General features: G+C 35.2%; 1 protein-coding gene across 3 annotated transcripts in view; it reads left to right on the forward strand.

The window, feature by feature from the left end:
* Window positions 1–17,724, forward strand: part of LOC309619527 (disintegrin and metalloproteinase domain-containing protein 5-like) — a 147,105-nt gene continuing 129,381 nt past the window's right edge. The window contains exons 1-7 of one of the 3 annotated variants that reach the window (XM_082374758.1): window positions 1–74; window positions 781–860; window positions 7,379–7,434; window positions 9,595–9,673; window positions 9,945–10,021; window positions 10,840–11,014; window positions 11,927–11,992. In XM_082374758.1, the coding sequence (XP_082230884.1) occupies window positions 17–74; window positions 781–860; window positions 7,379–7,434; window positions 9,595–9,673; window positions 9,945–10,021; window positions 10,840–11,014; window positions 11,927–11,992 (591 nt within the window). In that variant the 5' untranslated portion in view covers window positions 1–16. The other 2 variants (XM_082374760.1, XM_082374759.1) reach the window with 2 other exon arrangements.

Raw genomic sequence — 17,724 nt, forward strand, 5'->3', positions numbered from 1 at the left:
CCAGGTCAGCGGAGCCATGTTCCCCCTGCTGCTGGTCCTGCTCACCGGCCTCGGCGGGCTGCACGGGGGCCGCAGTGAGTCCAGAGACCTTTCCCCTGGCTTTGTTCGGTCGGGGGGTTGCTCTCGTTGGTCCAGGATCCAGGCCCAGTGCTCCCTCCCGCCCCTCGCCCTCGCCCCCCACAGCCTCCCGACCCTTGGCCTCGAGGTCTGCAGCTGAGGAGGCAGAGAGGCAGCCTCCGGGCGGAAAATCTTTTCATTTCCGTGGGGTGGTTTCCTTGTCTGTAAAACGGACAGAAAGGACAGGTGTGGCCCTTTTCTACCTACGGCAGTCTGCTCTTCTGGAAGTAATTGCATCGCCATGAAGAAGCTGTTTATCAATGAGTTCCCGATTTGGTGACCGCCGTCCTCCACCTTCTCCGTGGAAAATTGCAGACCACCCTTGTATTCAGTATTCTGTATCTTTTTTTCCTGCAGGGATCCCAGTTTCTTGATGCACCCGTGTTTTCTTATTTCCATACCTCTTTTACAAAACTGTAATTTGTTACTGTTACCTAGTCAAACCGCCCGACTGTCTGTGTGTGTGTAGAGAATAAAAAGTTAGGATTTGACAAGGCTTAAGAAATTTATCGGTAAGAATGACCGAAGGACAGCAGAAAGGAAAAGCAGATGCATAGAGTATAAGAAAAACTTGGTAATGTAGAGAAACAAATGAACTGGGTTTAGAAATGAATAATGCAAGATTACAAGTATCACAGTAACTCTGCTTATTTTTTGTTTTAGATCCTCATAAAACGTTTCTGCAGACCACAGTTCCCGAAAAGATTTCAGCATCCGAGGCAATAGAAGATCCAGAAAATAATGTAATTGGGAAAAAATATTTTTATTTCTTAAATTGTGTTAAGTTGCTTTTAATATCAAGACCCTTGTAGCTGAAGGTGGGCTCCGGCTCTTGGAGGCACAGCTGACCACTCAGACCAGGTTCACAAGGAGGAGCATTTTGATGTGTGTTCGTGTGTGTGACTCTGTATTTGTGTGTTTCTGTTGAGGATGAAGGATTCTAAGGAGGGTCCACCAGGGCCAGCACTAGGGAGAGGCAAGCAAAGTGCTTGACTCAGGTGCAGAATTTAAGGGAGTGGCAAAAAACTGGGATTAGGGTGAGGCTGAATGAGGTTAGACAGGGTCAGATCCTGTCTATCTTTAAGATATTGATATTTTTTTCCATCACGGAAGTTTTGCATTAATTTTGATTGTTTAAAGTATTGCATTGAAATAGTATTTATCTTGATTACTGAGTTTTCTGGGCCCCGCCCCTAGTCCTAGGCCTGCGGATTTGCCCGCAGCTACTTACCTCAACTTTCAGTTAGTCAGGGAAGAGCTGAAAGTGATCAGTGAGTGAAAGAAGGATCAGCTGATTTTTCAAGTTAAGAGACAGTCTGTGTCAGCTTTTCATCCGTAGCTTGGAGGGCGACAATTTTCTCGGTGTTGTGTTTAGAGGCCTCTAGATACCAATTAAATAAGCTTCCCACGCATTTTGCCTAGTTGTTCAACTTTTTTTTTTTTTCCCCAATTGCATGTGGAGATAAACTGATTTGGGAATGTCAAAAGTTCTTCATTTTGGCCAGTGTAATTTTAAATCATCTTGGGTAAAATGGACCCGTTTAGATATTTACAGGATGAGGGTCCACAGGTGTTAAACATAGGGCCAGCTGATGTTACTTCTTTGATAGTGGCAGTGGATTTTAACCTGGCACTTGAAAATTTGCTTGCAATTTTGGAATCAAAAGATATTTCTGGTAGTTGTGCGTTCAGCTAGACGTTTGGGCAGAAAGACTGCTGATACACAGAGTGGAAAACCATTACAGTGCCTGCTACAATTCTTACATCTTCTTCCTCTGAATTTTTCTTAATCCCTCAAATTTGTTATATGACCTTCTTTGGTACTGTAGGAGGAGATCATTTATTTTGTTTGCCTAGCTGTTAGTATGTGCTGGTTTATATTTGACTTTCCACCATTTTTGATGTTTAGTGAACAATTGCAAACTGCACAAAGAGCTTCAAAAGGACTTTTTCCTCAGTTGAGGAGTTTCTACTGTTAGCAAATTCATAACAAAATTTGCACTTGCCTTTTTGACATTTTGGGGTTTAAATATACACATATAAAATATAGGTAATAGTTCCAAGACATTTCAAAAAGAATTGAAAATATTGAATTTGAAAATCTTGCAGCTGTGTCAGTGAAACTGTCACACGTTCAAACTCATAACTAATCATAAATGAGCTGAACTGTTGAAAAGATTGTGAACCTGTGAACAAACTATAAACTGAACTTGATATGTTATTTAAAAAAATGGGGAACTTCCCATTTGCCTGTAAGGACCAGTTGTAAACACAGTCTTTCTGAAGAAAGCCAGAGTTAATGTTATATAAGGTTTTGGGAAGCCTGGTGTCAGGGAGCCATGGGCTTTCAGAAGTTAGAGTGTTTAGGTGTTGGCAGGCTTTCAGCTGTGTTAGTGCAGTTAGTACAGGAAGACTACTTGCTGGCCTTCTCACTTTCAGAATCCTCATCAGTGCAGCAGTGTCAGAGGAGGGAGGCACTTACTGACTCCTATCTAGAAGCTGTGGCTGTCACTGATTGGCTGACTTTCAGAAACTTGGGGCTGTCATTGATTTGCTAACTTGCAGAAGCTAGTTATTTGAGTGTGGCTCTTGTAGCCACATGCCATTGGTAGTTTGATAGGGATTGCACTGAATCTGTAGATTGCCTTGGGTAGTATGGTCATTATAACAATATTAATTCCTCGAATCCATGAACACAGTATATCTTTCCATCTGTTTGTGTCATCTTCAGTTTCTCTCATCAGTGTCTTATGGTTTTCTGAGTGCAGGTCTTTTACCTCCTTGGTTAGATTTATTCCTAGGTATTTTATTCTTTTTGATGCAATTGTAAATTGGATTGTTTTCTTAATTTTTATTTCTGATAGTTTATTGTCAGTGTATAGAATGCAACAGATTTCTGTATATCAGTTTTGTATCCTGCAACTTGACTGAATTCATTTATTCTAATAGTTTTTTGGTGGCCTCTTGACGATATTCTATATATAGTATCATGTTGTATGGAACAGTGACAGTTGTAGTTCTACCATTTCAGTTTGATTTTCTTTTATTTATTTTCTGTCTGATTACTCTGGCTAGGCTTTCCAGTACTATGTTGAATAAAAGTGATGAGAGTGAGGATCCTTGTTTTTTTCCTGGTCTTAGAGGAAAAGCTTTCAGTTTTTCACCATTGAGTATGTTAGCTGTGGGCTTGTCAGATATGGACTTTATTATGTTGAGGTATCATAAGTGATGTTGAGTTTTGTCAAAAGCTTTTTCTGCATCTATTGAGATGATCATATGACTTTTACTCTTGAATTTGTTAATGTGGTGTATCACAGTATTTGATTTGTAGATATTGAAATGTCCTTGTATCTTTGACGTAAATCCAATTTGATCATGGTGTATGGTCCTTTGAATTTTATTGTTTAATTTGGTTTGCTAATATTTTGTTGAGGATTTTTGCCTCTATGTTCATCAGTGATGTTGTCCTATAATTTTTTTTTGTGTGTGTGATGTCTTTGTCTGGTTTTGATATCAGGCTGATGCTGGCTTCATAGAATGAGTTAGGAAGTGTTCCTTCCTCTTTAATTTTTGGGAATAGTTTGAGAAAGACAGGTGTTAACTCATCTTTTAATGTTTGGTAGGATTCATCTGTGAAGCTATCTGGTCCTGGACTTTTGTTTGTTGGGAGTTTATTTAAATTACTGATTCAGTTCATTACAATTCTATTCATATTTTGTATTTCTTCTTGATTTAGTCTTGGTAGATTGTACATTTCTAGGAATTTATCCATTTCTTCTGGATTGTCCATTTTATTGGTGCGTAATTGTTCACAGTACTCTCATGATATTTTGTAGCTCTGGTGTGTTTGTTATAACTTCTTTTTTATTTCTGATTTTATATGGGCCCTCATTTTTCTTGATGAGTGTGGCTAAAGTTTTATTGATCTTATTTATCTTTTCAAAGCACCAGCTCTTAGTTTCATTGATTTTTTTTTTTTTAAGTCTCTATGTCATCTATTTCTGCTCTGATCTTTTTGTTATCTTTCCTTCTACTAACTTTGGGTTTTGTTTGTTCTTCTTTTTGTAGTTCCTTTAGTTGTAAGGTTAGGTTGTTTATTTGAGATTTTGTTTCCTGAGATAGGCTTGTATCACTAGAAACTTCCCTCTTAGAACTGCTTTTGCTGCATTCCATAGAATTTGGATCACTTTGTTTCCGTTTTCATTTGTCTCCAGGTAGTTTTTGATTTCCTATTTGATTTCCGCAGTGACACATCAGTTGTTTAGTAGCATATTGTTCAGACTCTACGTGTTTGTGTTTTTTGCAGTTTTTTTCTAGTTTTGATTTCTAGTCTCATACCTCTGTGGTTGGGAAAAGAAATGCTTGATGTGATTTCAATTGTCTCAAATTTACTGAGACTTGTTTTTGGCATAATATGTGATCGATTCTGGAGAATGTTTCAAGTGCATTTGAAAAGAGTGTGTATTCTTTTGCTTTTGGATGTAATGTTCTGTAAGTATCTCTGAAGTGCATTTTGTAATGTGTTATTTAAGGCCAGTGTTTCCTTATTAATTTTGTGTCTGTATTATTTGTCCACTGATGTAAGTGGAGTGTTAAAAACCTTACTGTTATTGTGTTACTCTCAATTCTTCCTTTTGTGTTTGTTAGTATTTGCTTTATGCATTTAGGTGCTCCTGTGTTGAGTGCATATATATTTACAATTGTTATATCTTCTTGTTGGCTTGATCCTTTTATCATCTGTGCCATTGGACTGTTTTTCCTATTTTGACCCATATTCCACTGCCTTAATTACCATAGCTTTATTAGAAGTCTTAATATAAGTTAGTATAGGTACTCCTACTTTTCTTTCAAAACTTTAAAGGTGTCATTCCATTGCCTTCTGGTGTCCATTGTTTCAGTTGTAGAGTTACACATTATTTATTTATTTTTTTAAATTTTATTTATTTTTTATACAGCAGGTTCTTATTAGTTATCTATTTTATACATATTGGTGTATATATGTCAATCCCAGTCTCCCAGTTCATCCCACCACCACCCGCCCCCCGCCACTTTCCCCCCTTTGTGTCCATATGTTTGTTCTCTACATCTATCTCTATTTCTGCCTTGCAAACCAGTTCACCTGTACCATTTTTCTACATTCCACATATATGCGTTAATATACAAAATTTGTTTTTCTCTTTCTGACTTACTTCACTCTGTATGACAGTCTCTAGATCCATCCACACATAATTTATTTAGAATTATTTTGAAAGTAATGGGTCATTTGTCTCTTACTGATTTTTGAGTATGTTCTCTTTGTCTTTTGTTTTAAATGTTTGAGCATGACATGCCTAGGTTTACTTTCTTTGTGTTCATCCTGTTTTGGAATAATAGAATATTTTGAGACTGTGGGTTGATATCTTTCATAAGCTTTGAAAATATCAGCCATGAATTTTTAAAATGTCATTTCTTTCCTAGTCTTATCTCTGTCATATTTTTTTGGACTATAATTACATGATTGTTAGACATTTTTAATTGGTCACATTTCTCTTGTTTTCTTTTTCATATTTTTCTCTCTGTGTTTCAATCTGGATATTTTCTACTGACCTATATTCCTGTCACCAATCTTATCCCCTGCTATGTCTAATATTCTCTTATACCCTTTTATTGAATTTTTAATAACAGATATTGATTTTTTCTTCTGTGAAATCAGAAATTTATTTCTGATTTTAATTCCTTTATTAAAGATTCTATACTTCTACTGAAATTCTCCATCTTCTTCTCATTTTAATCATGGTCATTTTATAGATATTACTGTGGCTTTGTTATTATTCTCTATTTTTTATTTGTTTTTTAAAAAATTTGATCCTGTTCTTTAGCATTTGTTGTAATTTTTTAATGGAAAAAATGGTGTATTCATTTACTAGAGCTCCCATAACAAAGAAACACGAAGAGTGTGGCTTAAACAGCAGAAACTTACTGTCTCATAGTTTTGGAGGCTAGAAGTCCAAGATCAAGGTGTTCGCAGGGTTGGTTCTTTTAGGGACTATGAAGGGTGGATCTGCTCCAGGCCTCTGTCGTTAGCTTATAGATAGATGTCTTCGTATGAATCTTCATGTGGGATTCTCCTGTTGTGTATGTCTGTGTCCAAATTTACTTTTTTTTACAAGGATACCACTCACATTGGATTAGAGCCCACACTAATGACCTCTCCTTAACTTGATTACCTCTGTAAATGCCCTGTCTCTGAATAAGGTCACATTCTGAGTTACTGAGGTTAGGAATTCACATGTAAATTTGGATGGAGGGAGACACAGTTGAACCCAAACAGTTGGATGCTGTGTATGAAAAGTTGTAGAAGCTCTGTATGATGTCTTTTTTGAGTTTTTCTCTCCTGTCAGTTTTGTGCATTTCTTGTTAATTGCATCCTAGTTTTGTTGTTGTTTTGCTTTGTAAGACGTGGATTTTAAATTTTATTGGTGCTATCATATTCCCCTTTATTTTTCATCATATTTATTTAATAAGAAGGCATTTTTAGAGGGTGCAATTTTCAGGTCCCCTCAAGATTCCACTTAGACTTCTTTGTAGCGTGCCTTTCAAATGATTCTCCTCAGAACATTTATCTGCTGCAACGAATCTTGCTCTGTTCTAATAGAAAGTTAAAGACCTGAAAACTTTTAAATGGCTATTTCTCTTGCTAAAATAAGTTTTTTAAATTAACCAAATAAATAATTTAATGAATCTTATATTTTCTGTTATCTTCTAGAGGGTTCTCTAGACATGTCTCTGCCCTTCCTCTATCCTCTCCTACCTTCTATTCCAGAGGAATTTCATTACTTGCATTCGATAAAGTGCAATGGTACTTATTGTGTTATCTTGCTAGAGATGTAGTAGATTTCTTGTAGTTCTATCTTTTAGGAGTGTCTCTTCCAATGAGCAGGAAAATTTACTTCCCAGGAGGGCTGGGAGTAAGCAAGCAAAGGTTTCTCTCAAGTGAGGTGGGCGTCTTGGCATTTGCCTTGGGCATGGTGAATTGGTGGTGTGTGTCTAAGCCAAAAGATAATTATCAGCAAGCTTGTCCCTCAGATATGTGAGTAACAGTGAATAGGAGGCAATTCAATTCAGAATCCTGAAGATTCAAATATCCACATGGGAAGGGAAGCACATATGATAGTTATATATTATTACTAATTTTGTCAGTTTTAAAAGCATAACTTGAAGAAAACATTTTTTGCATATATTATTTACAAGTGTTGAAATTTTTTTGGATGCTCATGTACAGGTTGCTTATATCATTACAATAGAAGGAAAACCATATTTTATCCATCTCAAAAAGCAGTAAGTAATTATTTTATCTTTTCAAATTTTAATTTTTTGGTTTCTTGATTTTTAAAAATAATTACAAATAGGGTTATTTCAATTCAAATGTATATTTGATACATATATACATTTGACACTTATTGTATATCAGTTATTGGGTAAAGTCGTAGGCATACAAAAGGCAATAAAACATGGGCACAGGTAAATAATTTATAATATAGAAGGATATATTCAAACACATCAATAGAGAAATGGAGAATTGTTTTATAATGCGTTAAGATAAATGTGTAGATAGTATTCTTTGGAAATCAGAGAAGGCTTTTTGGAAAGGGATGACTTGAGTGAAGATACTTAGTTAGCTCTGTAAACAAGTGGGGTAGTGTTGGGGGACATTCTGTTTCAAGGAAATCATGTGCAGGTGTGAGACAGACTCGATTTTTGTGGTGTGCAAAAAGTAGTGTGAATGACTGAAGGACGTATTTATTGAGGATAGAAGTAAAACATTTTGGAAAAGTAGGCAGGAGACGGACTGTAGAAGATCTAGAATGCCATGATAAGGGTATTAGAAGCCAAAATGTTTTTAAGCGTGTACTTATATAGGTCCATTGAGTCTTTATAGGCAGTTTCTGAGGAGGTAAAAGTGGAAGTAAGGTGTCTAATTATATGATTATATAATAGTTTAGGTGAGTGATGATAGTGGCTTGAACAATGATCATAGCGCTGGAAAGAAAAATTCAGTAAACCTTGAGGATAGATTTGGTAGAATGATTGGGAAACAGTGAGGAATCTTGGATAATTTAGTTGTTGCTTAAGAAAATTGGTAGGTTATAGTGTAATAAAATGAGGGATATTAATGAAGGAGATATTTATGTGAGGAAGGGGTGAGTTTGGTTTGCATTGCTTATAAGATATTCAAGTGGGTTTTTTTTCCCTTAGGTATATGAATGTAGGGATTTGAATCTCTAAGGAGAGATTGACAATAGGGATATAGATTTAGCAGTAATCAATAGTTTGGTGTAATTTTTTTTAATGAGAGCTTACAGAGTGCTTACAAATATACTGGTGGCTAAAGATGGAATCTTGGGAAAGACCAATATTTCTCTTTTCGGTTCAACCAAAAGAGATCAAGCTAGAAGGGTCAGGGAGGTAGGAAGAGAAGCAGAAGAGTGATGTGTGATGTAAATTTAGTGATTAGAGTGAGTGGTCACAGTTTTCAAAATGATGCTAGAAGTCCAGTGCAATGATAATTTTAAAACTGTCTTTCGGATTTGACATTCTGGTGGTTATGAATCTTTTCCAGAGCAGTTCAGGGTGAATAAGAATTGACAAAGCGAAGAAACTGTGTGTAGACTACTCTTTGGTAAAATCTGTTGAGAATGGAAAATATGTAGGGAATAGCTAGAGGAGGACACAGGGCCAAGGGAGAGTTATTTAGGACGATAATGACTTGACAGTAAACTTTCAATAGTGTTAAGATAAAAACCAGTAGAGAGGAAGAGTTTGAAATTACAGTACCAATAAAGTATGTATCTTCAATACATGGCACAGAATAGGATGCATAGCACAAGTGTTTGCTTTGAACAAAAGAAGTAGTCATTCTCTGGGAATAAATATAAGGAGTGAGGATGGGTACAGGTGATCTGATGAGGTGACATGGAAGTTATTGAGATGATTGACAGGAGTGGTGTCAAGTTTTTGAATAATTACTGCGGAGAATGAAAGAAAATTCAGACCAAGGTTATTGGTAAGAACTTGGTACTTAGTTAAGCTTAGTGAGTAAGAATTTGTAGTGATGCTAAAAAATCTTTCAAAATTCTGTCCTAACCCTACATTTTAATTTTGAGATTCAAATTTAAAATACGGAATTAATGAGCAATAATGACAGAGAATTGAAAGTTCTTTGTTGGAAATTGAGACCTATGTTATTTCACTATTTGATATTTCTAGCAGTTTGGGTCGTTCATTATCATGCATTTTAGTATGATGTGTCACTATAATTAAAATGCCTCCCTCTACCCCTAATTTATTGTAAGTGACAAGTACTGGGGCAATAGGATATGCCAAGATAATTGGCACTACTTTAAATTCCTCCCTCAAAAGGAAAATTGGTATTATGAAAAATAATTTTTCTATGTCTTCTGTTCACAATTTGACCATGTTTTGGTGATTTCTGCCTAGATCATTTTTATCTTCAGCTTCTGTTGTTTATTCTTATGACAAACATGACACCCAACATTCTCAGCCTTTGTTAGCTCAGGTAAGACTTAGGTATTTTGTTACGGATTTCTTATTCTGGATTTTCTTTAAAAATACAAATATTATGAAAGTTTAGAATATTATTTTACACATTCACTGAAATCGAATAATGTGGACTAGTTCTTATTTCTACCTGGCACAACTTCATTGGGTAATGGCCACTCATATTAAAGTACTAAGGTAGTGAAAGTAAAAAGTATAAGTGAGATATCTGGGATGTCCATTTCAAAAAGAACTTATCCATTTGTTTTTCTCTGTGTATTTTTTTTCAGATGGATTGCAATTATCATGGATATGTTGCAGGTTTTCCAAATTCTCTTGTATCACTCAACATTTGTTCAGGACTCAGGTTGTAGCCTGTTTAAAGACATTCCATTTGCCAGTATTAGATCTTGCTAGTCTATAAGCTGATCCTTTATGTATCTTTTCTAGTTCTACAGTCACCTTTGTTATTTCAGTTCCCAAAGGCGTGAACCAGAATTACTGATAAAATAAAGTGTGTCACCCCAGCAGCATCCATTCCAGATGGGAGGCGACTTGTTGATTCTAACAGGATATGCTGCTTGAGGCTTTGAGCAATCTTGAGTGTAGGAGGTGCTGATTGGGTCTCTCCATACTAATCTAGTTTTCCCAAATTCTTTATGTTTTTACTCGTGTCTTAGTTTCCTAGAATGGTTTACAATGTGGAATGCCTGAGTCTGACAGGTACTTTGGCTCTGCTCATAGTCTTTCTTAGGCGAATAGCACCTTTAACTCAGCCACACAAATAAATGATTTAAGACACGAAGTGTCAGAGGAGAGGTGGAGATTTCAAAGAGAAGAAAGGGACCTAAGACTAAGGAAAAGAGTGCCTATGGCTCCTAAAGGTTGACTTAGAAAATCAACACCCTAGGTAGAGGTCTTAACCCATTTAAGCACATGGATGCATGCCACTAACCTGCTTTCTTTAAGATAATCAAAATATTTTTATTAGGATATTTGTAATAAAAAGCCATACATATACTGTGTTATTACTGGTCCAGTTCTGGAGCAACACCTCAAAGAATAAAGAGATAAATAGAAAAACTAAGGTGACTTTAAATGTAAAAAAATTTTTGGCCAACATCAACATTTCTCATAGTTTCAGAAGAATCATATCAGATTTGTTTTGATTATTTTAACATTCAGGGGAATATTGCAGTTTAAAAACATCTCATATGGAATTGAACCAATGGAAGCTGTATCAGGATTCATGCACATGATTCATGAAGAAAAAAATGATATAACTAATATTCCTCTGTTACGGGAAAATGACACTTATCTCTATGATAGCTCACAGTATCAAGTCAGAAAAAGTTCAGAAGTAAGTGTGGACTGTTTAATTTAAAATTTTTCAGTATAATTTTATGAAATGAAAAATACTTTCAGAGCAAAATTTGGTGATATGCAAATTTTAAATTTGTTTTACTTTTTCATGATGGCTCTGCATGACTTTTCAAACGGATGGAGAATGAAATTAAGTTCTTTGTTATGCTTGTTATTAATGAAAGTTTAGCAAAAACTTAGGTAATTAATCTTGGAAACAGATATGTGAATATAAGATTAAATAAAGCAAAAAACTAATTTTCTCATGTGGGCATTTGGATAATTAATGTAAATTATTCCTTTTCCTCAATTATTCTGGTAATTTAGGTGAAAATAATATGTGATCTAGATTTCTAAATGAGTCTTTGTTAATGCGAGAATTCAGAAATGAATAATATCAGTGGCTTACATAAGGTACATGTAAAGCAAACTGATGAATTCTTCCTCCACAAAGACCTGTAAGCTGCCATAAATAACTTTCCTGGCTCTAGTGAACTGCCCATGATTGTAAACTTTAGTAATATTTTTCTAAACTACATTGTTTGTCAAAAGTAGTTTCTAATAATTGGTTAGCAGAAAATCTGCACACGTGGAAGACTACTATGAAAAATTATCACAAGGCTAAGGAAAGGAAACTTTTATGTTATAAACTTAATATTTCTAATTTCAGCTATTGCAAAAATCGAAATATACCTGGGTTCTTGTATAGCTTGGAGTCTCATTGAAAATTCTTATTAATCACAGGCATGCTTTGGACTGGAATTTTCTGAATAGTACATAAATTTTGTAGTTGAAAATCACCTTAATATGTAATCAGTAGCAACACATCTCTCAGTTTATCTCTGAACATAATTTCAATAGAAGGCAAATTTTTGGAAATTTCTCAAGACTCATGTTGTATGTTTTTCAGAGACCTGGCTATTTCAAGTTATTCCCCCGATATCTTGACATGTATATTGTTGTGGATAAAAATCTGGTAGGTTCTTTTTTTTGCATTATTATTTTTAAATGATTTAACAATCGTCTTTAACCTGATTTCAAGGATATAATAAAAATGTTAAAACCATTTTTTGATAGAAGTTTATTTTGCTTTTGCAATGAATGAATTCTTAAAAATTGTGAATACACCAAGTTTTTGTTAATTCATTTATTTTGTATTCTGGGCTCTCTAATTGCTTTTGTAAAGTGAACTATCTTTTCATTTTCTGAAGCTTGACAGCTATTTTTCTTTTTTTCAAAAGGACTGCATCCTCAATGGAAGCATAGATTAAAACTCCTCCAAACCCTACCCCCGCATACAATAATATCTAATTGCCTCAGCCTAATTGGAAGGGTAGTCTACAAAACAGATATGCCGCTCCTCTTAAGCAAAGGGAGAAAACAAGTTATCTGTTTTGTTCTAGCTAAGTTCTAGGGGAACAAGTTATGTTTTGTTCTCCTAAGTTCAAGGTAAATGAAATGACAGAAAATGAACAAAATTCTCATATTGAGGATGCATGACTGTACTTCAGGTCTTGTATAGGTTTGGGTTTTGCATTTATACAGCATAGGCAATTAGTAGATTCTAAGCTATGAGGCTACCTTTGTCCCAGGTTGGTAGATCTGAGGGCAGCTAATGGAAGCAAGTAGTATTTCTCTCTGGAGGAATGCAACTTCAAGCAGGATTCCTACAGATTAATATCAGCCATATATGAGCTCAAAATCCATAAGAGAATTAGCCACCATGTACAAGGATTAGCAAAACAAAAACTCATAGGTTAGACCCACAAAATTTTGAGATATTAAAATTTTAAGATATAAGTTATAAAATAAAGATATTTTTTCCCATAAGGAAGTCATTGGTTCTGAAGAGGTGAATATGAGGCAGGGAAGCTGAGCTAACGCTTGGCAGAGGTGACAGAAATTGAAGTGTATGACTCATTAAAGAGTTGATAGGTTTTTTAGTGTGGCTAAGCTGACCCAGTACAAAGTCAACACATGCACTAAAATCACAGTCTTACAAAATTACAAAGCAATTAGGAGTAGGAAAGCAGAATTTTAAGCATAATCAACAAAAGGAAAGCAATAAAGGGAAATAAAAACATACATTAAACGTTTGTTTCATAAATGTGGAACAAATTAAAAGCTAATTAAGATAAAATATTTCAACTCAAATATGTAAGTAATTATATTAGATGTAGAGGGACTAAGTACTGCAGTTAAAATCCAAAGATAAATTTTAATTAAAAGCAAAGGCAGAGTATGATGTAAGACACACACACACACACACACACACACACACACGTACATACACACTCTGCTTACAACTGACATATCAAAAATATATGTCATGAAAGTAAAAGATTATAAAAATATACCATAAAAACAAATATTCTAAAAACTTGTTTAGCTAGATTAATATCAGACAAAGTAGACTTTAAGATAAGTGTAAGTTATCTTTTACTGTGTAGCATACCACTCCAAAATTTAGTGGCCTAAACCAATAACCATTTATTTATTTGGTTGGGAGCCCAGAGATGTTTTTGGACTTTTATCAATCTCAGACCCTTTTTATCTAATCTGGTGGCCTTTTATTGATACAGTATCTTAAAACCTTTGTAGTCTTCTTTCTTTTCTCTTCTCTTTTTTTTCTTTTTACAGGATTACTTTTTAACCACCTGTTTTTCCTCACACAGAAAATGCTCTTTACTAAGATTTCAAAGACATAGAGATACAGTTTAAAAGGTTTTAACAACTTCATTTAAACAAAATATACGTTGCTATGTGGTTACCAGTTGGCAGGTATGAGGATTAACTGCGACCTTTGTGAAGCCCAGTGGGGAGCTTGCAAAAGAAGTTCTCCTAGTGTCTTTTCTTGAAATAGCCCACCAGTGTGAAATCACCCATTTCTTGAATTGTTTTCTAATGAAGGAGTATAGAGTATTATGTTTGCTTAGCGTAATGTCCTAAAGTTTTTTCCATGTTGTAGCATGTGACAGGATGCCCTTCTTTTTTAAGGCTGCATAATATCCCATTGTGTGCCTATACAATATTTTCTTTATCCAGTCACCTGTTAATGGACCTTTGAGTTTCTTCCACCTTTTGGCTATTGTGAATAATGATGCAAGGAACATGAATGTGTAAATGTTTCTTTGGGATCTTTCATTTTTAAATGTTTGATAGAATTTTTTAGTGAATCTACCTGGTCCTAGATTTTACTTTATGATGTGGTTTTTGATTACTGATTCATTTTCATTACTTACTCATTATTGATCTAGTAATATCTTTAGTATTTTTGTGTATTTCAGTCTTGGTGTGTTAGGTTTCTAGGAATTTATGTTTTTTATATTATCCAATTAGTTAGCATATAATTATTCATAGTAGTCTCTTATAATCCTTTTTATTTTTGTGATATCAGTTGTAATGTCTTCATTTTCATTTCTAATTTTAGTTATTTGTATCTTCTCTTTTTAAAATTTTTTTTATATTATATTGAAGTATAGTGAATTTACAATGTTGTGTTAGTTTCAGGTGTACAGCCAAGTGATTCAGTTATACATATACATATATCTATTCGTTTTCATATTCTTTTCGTATATAGGTTATTACAAGATACTGAATATAACTCCCTGTGCTATACAGTAGGTCCTTGTTGATTATCTACTTTATATATAGTAGTGTGCGTATGTTAATTCCAAACTCCTAATTTATCCCTCCCCACCTTTCCCTTTTGGTAACCATAAGTTTGTTTTCTATGTCTATGAGTCTGGTTCTGTTTTTAAAATAAGTTCATTGGTACCATTTTTTTTAGATTCCACATAATGTGTGTTATCATATATTTGTGTTTCTCTGTCTGACTTACTTCACTTAGAATAACAATTTCCTGGTCTATCCATGTTGCTGCAAAGGGCATTATTTCATTCTTTTTATGGCTGAGTAATATTCCATTGTATATATGTACCACATCATCTTTATCCATTCATCTGTTGATGAACATTTAGGTTGCTTCCATGTCTTGACAATTGTAAATAGTGCTGCAGTGAACATTGTGGTGTATGTACCTTTTTGAATTATGGTTTTCTCTGGATATATACACCCAGGAGTGGGATTGCTGGATCATATGTTAGCTCTCTTTTTAGTTTTTTTTAAGGAACCTCCATATGTTCTCCATAGTGGCTGCACCAATTTACATTCCCACCAATGATGTAGGAGGGTTCCCTGTTCTCCACACCCTCTTCAGCATTTATTGTTTGTAGACCTTTTGATGATGGCCATTCTGACCGGTGTGAGGTGATACCTCATGGTAGTTTTGATTTGCATTTCTCTAATAATTAGCGATGTTGAGCATCTTTTCATGTACCTTTTGGCTGTCTATATGTCTTCTTTGGAGAAATGTCTATTTAGATTTGCCCATTTTTTTTTTTTAATTAATAGTTACTTTATTTATTTATTTATTTATTTTTAGCTGTGTTGGGTCTTCGTTTCATGCAAGGGCTTTCTCTAGTTGTGGCAAGCGGGGGCCACCCTTCATCGCAGTGTGCAGGCCTCTCACTATCGCGGCCCCTCCCATTGCGGGGCACAGGCTCCAGACGCTCAGGCTCAGCAGTTGTGGCCCACGGGCCCAGTTGCTCCGTGGCATGTGGGATCCCCCCAGACCAGGGCCCGAACCCGCGTCCTCTGCACTAGCAGGTAGACTCCCAACCACTGCGCCACCAGGGAAGCCCGATCTGCCCATTTTTGATTGTGTTGTTTATTGTTTTGATATTGAGCTGTGTTTGTATATTTTGGAGATTAATCTCTTGTCGGTTGCATCATTTGCAAAAATTTCCTCCCATTCCGTGGGCTGTCTTCATTTTGTTGATAGTTTCCTTTGCTGTGCAAAAGCTTTTAAGTTTAATTAGGTCCCAATTGTTTATTTTTTTTTTATTTTCATTACTCTAGGAAGTGGATCAAAAAAAGATCTTGCTGCCATTTATGTCAGTTCTGCCTATGTTTTCCTCTTACATTTTAGGTCTTTAATCCATTTTGAGTTTATTTTGCTGTATGGTGTTAGAGAGTGTTCTTATTTCATTCTTTTACACGTGGCTGTCCACATTTCCCAGCACCACTTATTGAAGAGGCTGTCTTTTCTCCATGGTATATTCTTGCCTTCTTTGTTGTAAATTAATTGACCATAGGTGTGTGGGTTTATTTCTGGGCTTTCTATCCTGTTCCATTGATCAATATTTCTATTTTTGTGCCAGTACCATACTCTTTTGATTAGTATAGCTTTGTAGCATAGTATGAAGTCAGGGCGCCTGATTCCTCTAGCTCCATTTTTGTTTCTCAGTATTGATTTGACTATTCAGGGTTTTTTGTGTTTCCATACACATTTTAAGATTTTTTGTTCTAGATCTGCCAAAAATGCCATTGGTAATTTGATAGGGATTGCATTAAATATGTAGATTGCCTTGGGTAGTATAGTCATTTTGACAATATTGATTCTTCCAATCCAAGAACATGGTATATCATTCTATCTGTGTCATCTTTGATTTCTTTCTTCAGCATCTTATAGTTTTCAGACTATAGGTCTTTTGCCTTTTTAGGTAGTTTTATACCTAGGTATTTTCTTCTTTTTAACGAGATGGTAAATGGGATTGTTTCCTTAACTTCTCTTTCTGATCTTTTGTTGTTAGTGTATGGAAATGCAATAGATTTCTGCATATTAGTTTTGTATCCTGCAACTTTACCACATTCATTGATGAGCTGTATTAGTATTCTGGTAGCATTGTTAAGATTTTCTATGTATAGTATCATGTCATCTGCAAACAGTGACAGTTTTACTTCTTCTTTTCCAGTTAGGATTCCTTTTGGTTTCTTCTTCTTCTCTGATTCCCATGTCTAGGACTTCTGCAACTATGTTGAATAAAAATGGCAAGAGTGGACATCCTTGCCTTGTTCCTGGTCTTAGAGGAAATGCTTTCAGTTTTTCACTGTTGAGAATTATGTTTGCTGTGGATTTCTCATATATGGCCTTTATTATGTTGAGGTATGTTCCCTCTATGCCCACTTTCTGGAGGGTTTTTTTTATCATAAATTGGTGTTGAATTTTGTCAAAAGCTTTTTCTGCCTCTATTGAGATGATCATATGGTTTTTATTCTTCACTTTGTTGATGTGGTGTATAACACTGATTGATTTGTGGATATTGAAGAGTCATTACATCCCCGAGATAAATCCCACTTGACCACGGTGTATGATCCTTTTAATGTATTGTTGGATTTGGTTTGCTAGTGTTCTGTTGAGGATTTTTGCATCTATGTTCATCAGTGATATTGGCCTGTAATTTTCTTTTTTTGTGGTATCTTTGTCTGATTTTGGTGTCAGGGTGATGATGGCCTCATGGAATGAGTTTCAGAGTGTTCATCCCTCTGCAATTTTTTGGGAATATTTTCAGAAGGATAGGTATTAACTCTTCTCTAAATGTTTGATAGAATTCGCCTGTGAAGCCATCTAGTCCTGGACTTCCGTCTGTTGGGAGTTTTTAAATTACAGTTTCAATTTCGGTACTTTGTGATTGGTCTGTTCATGTTTTCTATTTCTTCCTGCTTCAGTCTTAGAAGGTCGTACCTTTCGAAGACTTTGCCCATTTCTTCTAGGTTGTCCACTATAGTGATATATACTTGCTTTTAGTAGTCTTTTATGATCCTTTGTATTTCTGTGTTGTCATTTGTAACTTCTCCTTTTTCATT

The sequence above is a fragment of the Balaenoptera borealis genome (assembly GCF_965194805.1).
Source record: "Balaenoptera borealis genome assembly, chromosome: 21".
NCBI lineage: Eukaryota > Metazoa > Chordata > Mammalia > Artiodactyla > Balaenopteridae > Balaenoptera > Balaenoptera borealis.